This window comes from Calliphora vicina, chromosome 4 (genome assembly GCF_958450345.1).
Source record: "Calliphora vicina chromosome 4, idCalVici1.1, whole genome shotgun sequence".
Classification (NCBI taxonomy): Eukaryota; Metazoa; Arthropoda; class Insecta; order Diptera; family Calliphoridae; genus Calliphora; species Calliphora vicina.
In genome coordinates, this window is record NC_088783.1 from 3,945,291 (window position 1) to 3,954,854 (window position 9,564).

General features: G+C 29.7%; 1 protein-coding gene across 1 annotated transcript in view; it reads left to right on the top strand.

Moving 5' to 3' along the window:
- LOC135956699 (5-hydroxytryptamine receptor 2A-like) overlaps nucleotides 1-6,422 on the top strand; it is a 68,177-nt gene extending 61,755 nt beyond the window's left edge. Inside the window, exons 4-5 of the mRNA XM_065507252.1 lie at nucleotides 2,902-3,334; nucleotides 6,014-6,422. Of these exons, the coding sequence (XP_065363324.1) occupies nucleotides 2,902-3,334; nucleotides 6,014-6,422 (842 nt within the window). The remainder of the gene's footprint in view (nucleotides 1-2,901; nucleotides 3,335-6,013) is intronic.
- Nucleotides 6,423-9,564: the final 3,142 nt, after the last annotated feature.

A 9,564-nucleotide genomic window follows, 5' to 3' on the forward strand; every position in this document is an offset into this window, starting at 1 on the left:
ATGTATTTGAAATGGTGACTTCAACACAGTAAATATATTAATATACATATGTTTGTGTGTATGTATGTCTCTATGTCATCTGGTTCTTCCCAGCAGTTAAGCAAGTAGTCACAGTAATTGTCACCCATATCTGACCACTTGGCTGACTCCAATTTTTATATTTAGGGTCATTTGCCACGTATGTACTCATTGTATTGCAGAGATAAGTCAATTGATTACGTTAAACATCACATGTAATCTAGCGTGAAGACAGTTGTCATTTAAGTGTTTCTAAGTAATCTATAATGTAGTTACTTTAAAAATTCATTTTGTACTGCACTTTAAAAATAAGTTATTGAAGAGTTGTCGGAGGAAGGTTTGTTTAAAAGCAATTGGTTATTGAACTAACTTTTTAATTGACTATTTGAGGTCAATTAGCTGGCGTACATGTTAAAATAACTAGTTATGTTGCTGACTCTTTATAATCGATATGTGAATTCAATGCGTTGAATACTTTGGACCAGCTATCAGACAGCCTCATTGTAATTAAAAATGGTCAATTGACCCCCGTGTTAAACTAACTAGTCACGTAGCTAGTTATGTAACTAGTTGTCACCCTAAATAATATGTAAAATCACTAGTTCGGGACAGTCTCCTAGAACTGCTGGGTTATAGTACAACAATATATTGTTATAATCTTATCAGAAACAAAACTCAAGGATAAGTACCCTTCTTAATTAAACTCTAAAAGACCATTATTTAAATGATTTTTGTTTTTGGTTTTGTTTGATAGTTAAATTTGTCTTTGTTAACTCCATGAGTAATTTGATTAATTTCGGAATTTAAATCTTTGAATCTATAGAAATATTGTGACAGAAGTCTCCAAAAACCCTAAAAACATTAAATCTGAACTCATTTTCTACCGAATTAGATAATAAAACCTGCAAAAATATAAGCCCATTAAAAAATCCCTGAAGAATACTTTTTTGACATTTTCAAAACACATGTATTTTAAAAACTAGTTTTTCACGTAGAATTTTAGTTATTTGGCCCACATCCACCCACAACTTCTTAAATGTACATCAAATTGTAGATTTTTTCACTCTTTATATTAAAAAATATTGTGGACGCGGGTTTTTTTCATACATAGTGATTTACATAGTCATCCGATGAAAAAAAAAATAAAATTTTGTTTTGTACTATTTCTTTTTAAGAATATACACTTTTTTCGAGCTAAAAAAATCAGTAAGAGAAAACAATTTATTGAACAACGATTTTGGTCCGAAATGGGTCTTTTGGTAGATAGGAGATTTTTTCAAAATATCGATCTTTCATCAAAAATAACAGGAATCGATAAGGACATTTTGCAAAGATGTGCCACAATTCTCCAAGCTATAATTCTGGATTTGAAATTGATACCGAAAAGTTTAAGAAATATGCTGTAGAGACAGCCAAAAATCTTGTTGAAAAGTATCCCTGGCACTACCTCCTTCCATCAGTTGCTTTAGTCTCAATAGGTGAATAATAGGAGGAAGCTGCTGAAGCGAAAAATAAGGATATAAAACAGTTTAGATTGCAACATTTGCACATTTTATCTGAGTTCAAAATCCTGACATCATTAACCTATTATAACTTGATACAAAAAAAAAACAGAAATTGTATTTTCCATTAAATTGCTTCAGGTGTAAATGTAATGTAATTTAATAAAAAGTAATTTAATTACTTCCATAAATGCAATTACAAGGTAATGGTAATTATATCAGTAATAACAATATACAATGTAATCATTACTCCACAAGCCGAAATTTAAACTTTTAAAATTTTATTTTAAACGAAATTTCCAAAAAAAATTGAATTTGATATCGATTCTTTTGTAACTTTTATGGGTTAAACAGGTCATTGATTTGAAATTGACGAATTTTGAGGAAATTCAGTTTTGTTTTATATCTTTACAAAAACATTTCGTACACGCAGAGAAAAAATATAATTGGGCATGGTTACTGTAACCATTTATATAGTGTTACAAGTTTTTTAACTATATTATAGTCACAGTAACCATTTACATGATTGTGGTAACCATAATATGGTTAACTTACGATTCACATGATTGTCTCAACCATATATATGGTTACAGTAAACATATATATGTTTGTGGCAACCATATTTATGATGAATAATTTTATCATAATATGTTGTTCTCAGATTATGATAAGCCTTAAGCCGAGAGCACCATAATATGAAAAGTCCTTCATCATATAAATGGTTGAGACAATCATGTGAATCGTAAGTTAACCATATTATGGTTACCAGAATCATGTAAATGGTTACTGTGACTATAATAGAGTTAAAAAACTTGTAACAATATTGAAATGGTTACAGTAACCATGCTTAACTATATTTTTTCTCTGCGTGTAGCATACTTGCTTTTTTTAATATCAGATTGCATTTTAAATCAGAAAAAGTGGAAAATAAAGGGCATCCTTGTATTTAGTCTTGATCTGATATTTCATTTTGTATACAGAGAAAACTGATTCGTTGTGATGAGCAAATTTGTAGCTAATCGAATGATTCGATTTTAAGAGAGAAGAATTATGATAGAAATATTCGAATTTTTGTCACCCCATAACATAAAAATAAAAATGTATATTAGTATTAGTATAATTGACCAATTGTGGCTTTAAATATTACAATAAATGAAATGAAAAAAAAAATTCGGTCATTAAGAATAAAGGATGCGATTGGCTATAAATAAGATTATCACAACAACCAAAACAGTTTTATCTGTGTAATAAGTGGTGTGGTTTAGTTTCTCATCGACTCTACTGCATTAAATATTGATCCTATGTGTTATTCGTGCTTTACTATAAGTACTTGATTACTTATTTTCTTTTTACGACAAAGTGTTCATGTTTACTTTTGCAGATGATATCACACAAATAGGTGGTTGTGATTCAGGCGAAGTTGAAGTAGCTGCCGTAACGGCAATTGCAGTGCCACAAACATCAACGACAGCAGCTAATAGACGTAAATTCACAAACTCAAATAGATCTAACGATGGTCGCCACTCACAATTGTATTGTATGCGATCAGCATCTGTGAAATCGCTGAATCGGAATAGCAGCAAGGCAAGAGCAGAGGGTCAGGATGCAGCGTCCACATCATGTTACTCATTAAATACGATGCCCACATCACACACCACTAGACTACAACAAAGGCGAAGTTTTATTCAAAAGCAACAGCATCTACAGCAGCTGCCATTTCATCAACATCAACAGCAGCAAACAAGCGATGTGCTGGAAAAGCGTAAATTAAATTCAGTGCCCAGTTTACGCATCACCGAATCGGCACTTAGAAGGTGAGTGGGTGAATAGTTTAAATTTTATATAAACATGACTGTAGACAGTCTTAATGAATACATATACCAGTTGATAGAAAACTGCTGGCAACATGTGTTTTAAAGAGTTGAAACTACACAGATATTTTTATTTTAAAATTGAATCATCAAGCCTTTTGTAAAAGACATACAGTCATGGGAAATACAAATGTATGAGAAATACGTCGATTGGAAACTAAGAGAATTTCTTTCATTCTTTATAACTTTGATATGTGGATATGTGTTACTTTGTTCTTCGCATTACAACATGAGTTTGTTTTAAATAAATAAATATGTTTGGGTTTTGTTTGTTATTGAGGGATTTTTAAAAATCTTAAGCATTTATTTTAAAACATTGCACTGTAGGTAATTTCACCCATTTTTGAGGCAAAAAGTCATGTTTTGCACTTTCAACATTGCAGTTTTTGTTGTTGGTATTTGATAAAGAAAACATTAAAGCAAATAACGTCAAGTTTTGTTTTTGTAAAAAATAATGGCGACTGCTTAGCAAGTGGTCAAAGTCATTGTATGTGAGCAAAGTGTTGAATGCAGTATATACAGTGCAATTAGGTCGAATTTTTAAGTTTATTTAAATAGTTAGAAAACAAACATAAATTTAAATTAAATATGGAAAACAAAAGTGTAGTAAGTAAATGCTTAATAGTTTAAGAAAATGATTTTGTTTAAAAAAATTGTTTTTGGCGAAAAAACTTATACTTCTGACATAACCTTTAATTTTAAAAATTTTTTCTGACAGATGAATTTTGGATAAGCTTTTAAAAAGTTGGTCGGGTTTAAACAATCAGAAACGTGTTAAATGAAGAATTTTGACTTTAATTTGTCAATTTCATGTTGCGATTTTTTGCGTTTTTTGAGAAATATAATTTATCGTGGCAGCATCCGCTTGCAAAATAGCGAAGTTTATTTGGATGAGCAAAAAAAAAAAAAAGAGGAGAAGAATGCTGCTGATTACAATTTTATTGTTGGTAAAGTTGAATGCGGTAATGTTTTGAATGAGGAATCGGATTATGTGAAGGAAAAGGTGCGAATTTCTTGTAAGAATATCTCAGTTAGATGGGAGAGTTCCCGCCCTATTGTCTCCGCCATTTTGAATCTGACAAATTTTACATCAGATTTGAATATTGATTTTCATGTAAATCAGAAACCATATTGTATCCGCCATTTTGAATATGAAACATTTTATATCAGATCCGAAATCAGCAATATTGAATACCCCCATATACCGATTTTCATGCAAATCAGAAGATATTTTAAAATTTACGCCGCCATTTTGAATATGAACAATTTTATATCAGATTCGAAATCAGCAATCTTGAATACCGATTTTCATGCAAATCATTTACGCTGCCATATTGGATCCGCCATTTTGAATCCGAATAATTTTACATCAGATTCGAAATCAGCAACCTTGAAAACCCCCGTATACCGATTTTCATCCTTGTTCAGTGATTCCTTATAGTTTTGGCCACAAAAATGTGTGAAATTACCTATAGTGCAATTGGTACAATATAAATTTCTTCGAAGTATTGGCCATTGAGCTTTCTGCATCGATGGAAGGATGAGGCAAATCTTCCCAACCACATAATTCTAAATACATTTTAACACGTATTGCATCACGTGGCCGAGCGTTGTCATGATGAATTATTACGGTTTCATGTCTGGCCATATATTGGTCGGGCTTCAATCAGTTGCGTTTGGTGTGGGTTTCTGTAATGGTCTGGTCAGATTTTAGCAGCTTATAGTAGATAGGACCCATTTTCTCCCACCAAATAGAGAGTATTACCTTATCGCCATGGATATTTGACTTTGTTGTCGATTCGGCTGATTGGCCAGGCTTCACATACGATCTCATACGCTTCGGGTTATTGTAATGGATCCCTTTTTCATCGCAAGTAGTAAACAAAAATGATTTTCTTTTATAGCGTTTAAGCATCTTTTCGGACGTGCAAAAATCATCATTAAATTTCCCTACTTTTGGATGAATACTGCCGCTCTCTCTGAACCACACAAACCATCTCTCGCACATTGAAACTGAAGAAACATACATATTCACCATACAAAATTCGACAGATATTAAAAAACTTATTAAGTACGCCATCTATTGTAAATCGCGTATTTTAAGTCATCTACAAAATCTATTAATGCATCAAAGAAATAACGATTCTAGATTAAAATATCAAAGGAATGTGTCAGACCAAAGTGCGAAGTGCAAAAAATAATTGCGTGATGATTCAACTGAATGTCGGTAAATAATATACAATATAAAACTGGGAGAAAAGTATTCTGTTTAAAAAAGGATTTTGTTGGGTATACCTCTATAAGATTGATATCAACCCAGCAAAACCTTGGTAGCAACTTGCAATTATTCAATAATTTACTTTTCAATGACTACTGCTTATTTGTTATCACTCATATAACCGATTAATATCTAGTATCACATAAATTCGACACACGGTTGAGGTGTAGAAATAAATTATAAGGGTGCGTATGTTAAATATATTCCAGATTCAAATTATATTAAACATACGTAACAAATTCAAATGAGTAAAGGTTTAATTAATTATTATATTGAAATTACGATTGTTATTTTGGTTTAACAATAAAACAAGTATATTTTGTCCTTCTCTTCCATTTTAACAGATCCAATCTCGAAAAGAATTTGGAGAGTAAGAAACGTGTCGTTAAAATGCTTTTTGTTTTAGTTCTGGAGTTCTTTATTTGCTGGACACCCTTGTATGTCATCAATACGGTGGCCATGTTTATTGGTCCCGCCATCTACGAGTATGTGGACTATACAACGATAAGTTTTTTCCAACTGCTGGCCTACTCATCGAGCTGTTGCAATCCCATCACCTACTGCTTCATGAACGCCAGTTTTCGTCGAGCTTTTGTTGATACCTTCAAGGGGATGCATTTAAATGGTGGCAGTTTTTGGCATAAGAGTTCAAAGGCTGCAACAAATCTCTCAGTGGCCGGCAATTCAATTGCACTGGCCAACAGCTGTACCGTAATGACGGCAAATACTGTACTGGACAGTCCTAGACTTTGAAGTAGCTGTAGAAGTATATTGGTGGTGAAGAAAACAACGAATACAAATTCATTTCAAATAAATCAAACATAAGTTTTTTTACAGTATTTATAAATCATGTAGTCATGTGTATAAAAAGGATAATTACAATATGCAAAAAAGCTTAAATAAATTTGTTCAATCTTAAGATTTTAACTAAATAGGTTTCATTTAAATTAATTTCATTGGATTTAAAGAAAGTTTCCCTTTTTTAAGAGAATTTTATTATCGAAAGCCTGAATAAAAATACTGTAATTCAATTACATTGACATATACTGCTTTCGAAGTCCATGAAACCAAAGAGAATACTTAACACAAAGTTAGTCCATAACTTCCTAGGACAATGTTCACACATGAAATAGCAAAATTACACGGTGCTGCGATGGAAAAAAGTCTGGGCTATAGGGCTTGCTGTGTACATTACAAACTGTGTCGAAAAATTTCCGAAACACCCCCAAATTCAGAAGTTATTCTGGAAAAAAAATTTTAGTGATGTTCGTCAATTTATCGATGTGTAATTTTTTTTATAAAAACTTAAACAATTTCTTGGAATATACATTTTATGCATATATAAAAGGAAAGCTTAATTTTTGTCTATCTATAATTGTTTAAAATTTTAAAATCGGTCTAAAAATGTGTGAGTTAGAGGTACTAAAGTACTATGACCTACCCTAAAACAGTTTTTTCAAAATAACTCAAAATTTTGAGGGTGTTTCAAAATCTTTAAAAACGGTTTTAGTATGTCCACACCTAGGCCTATAACGCCCATTAGGTCGCTTTTCAAGTTCTGACAAAAAGTGTCATTTTATGTAAAATTTAATCTCAGAAACTCAGTTTAATTTAAACTTAAATATAATTAAATATACTCACTAAAGCTGTAATTACACGATCACATTTCACGACACACATAAATAAAATCCCATGCTTGTGGAATGGTTTTCTGAAAGCTTTAAAAAAATGAAGAGAGCCCTCCGAATCTCATATAATTATAACACATTGCTCTGTCCCGGAAGTGTGCCGTAAAATGTGATCGTGTAAAGATAGCTTAAACGATGATGAGAACTGAGATGGTGTAAAGTTTGTTTAAAGAATTCTGTGCGATTCATTGATTTTTAAATAATGAAAGTGCTAAAAGAGAAAAGAAGACAAATGATGTGTAAATGATTAATTATGTCCAAACCATTGAGTTCCATCCTCCTTTCAATTTGTTTAAGACTTATAGCTTCATAATGCTTGCTTCTACTTGTAAGTTTTGTTGTTCTGAGAAGTCCAACTTCTCTAGAGTTGTAAAATAGAAAATGAAAAAACTAGTTGTGATTTTCAAAAGTAGTTTAACATATACTAAAACCTAAAAAAACTTTCATAATAACATAAAAACTTAAAACCAAAATAATGAAATGTACATAAATAAATAAATAAACAAACAAATATAGTAATACTTATAAAAGCCTAGAAACTAAATCAACTAACGTTTTCAAAAAATCTAATCTGTATTTAAACTAAATAAAAATATTTAATAATTCAGATCCTAAAACTAAAACATTAAATATAAATAATACAAAAAACATAAAATTTTTAAATTTTGTCTGCTTTACATTGTAAATTTTAAATTTGTATGTATATAAATAATATAAATAATAATATTTAACTTATAAATATAAATCTAATGGAAAAAGTATACTTATAATGAAATTTCTTTTTACTATTACCATAAATAAGCCATCAAATAAATAAGTCAACAATAGAATTACATAATCAAAATTGTTGTTAACAACAACTAAATACTATCAAAATTAAATCAAGAAAAAAACTATTGCATTAAAATTATTTATATTAATTTTTGTGTTTACAACAGGAAAATAAACATACATATGTTTCAATTAAAGTATTTTTAAATATACATATGTACGTATTTATTGAAACTTTTCAAATAAAAAATTTTAATAAAATTATTTGGTTTAAAAAGATTTTCTGTTTATCACAATTATTTAGAGGAAGTAGGTAAGTATCCAATTTATAATTATATAATTTAATAAGTTACAAAGAAAACACTACAAATAATACATAACGACTCTGGATATTCAAATAAAATTTTTAAAATTTCAGATTGAAAATTATTAAAAATGTACGTACTTTTTATAATTACCAAAGATTTCAAAATTTTAGAAATTTTACCTTGCGGAAAATCCCTCATATTGTCAATAGTGTTGAGTTGCATGATTAATATACATATACTGGTGCGTATGATAAATAAACATATTAAACATTTTAATTATATTAATCATACGTTAGGTACGGTATTATTTTAGGATGAAGATTTTAACTTTAGTCTAACAATAAAAACATATATTTTTCCCATTTCTTTCCAGTTAATAGATACAACCACGAAAAGAAGTTGGAGTTTAACATACCGCTAGAATGCTTAGGTTATTTTATTTTATTTGAAGTTTCAAAAAATTTAATAATAATAAACATTTTTATACCATATTAATGTATAAAAAGTACCAAAAAGAGGGATCAATTTAACCACTTATACGTTTAAATTTCTAGAAGGTGACAAAATTAAATTTAATTCCTTGGATATGTGATATGTGAAAAGTACTAAAACTTGAGTTTAGGTCCGTTTTATCCCCTTAAAAGTACAAAAATAAAACCTATATCTGGATTACTAAGTCATTAATATAGACAATATGGATATCTAATGATAGATATTTCAAAGACCTTTGGACCTACAATGGATCAAAATCGGAAAAAATATTTTTTAATCCGAATTTTTTTTCGCTAAATATTAAAAAAAAAATTAAAAAAAACTAAAAAAATTTAGAAAAAAATCGAAAATTTGAAAAAAGCTACTTTGGAAAAAAATAAATTTTGTTTAGCTAAAAATATTTAAAATTTTTTACTTTGAAGTATAATTTGGTGAAGGGTATATAAGATTCGGCACAGCCGAATATAGCTCTCATACTTGTTTTTATCATAAATTTTGATAAAGATCGACTTTTAGTGCTAGATTTATTAGTTCCGGAGATGCCGATTTTACCCCTTTAAAATCCGAATTTTCAAAAATCCCTTCTTAGTGAATCTACACATCGTGTGATGACCTACAAACAAAATTTCAAAACCA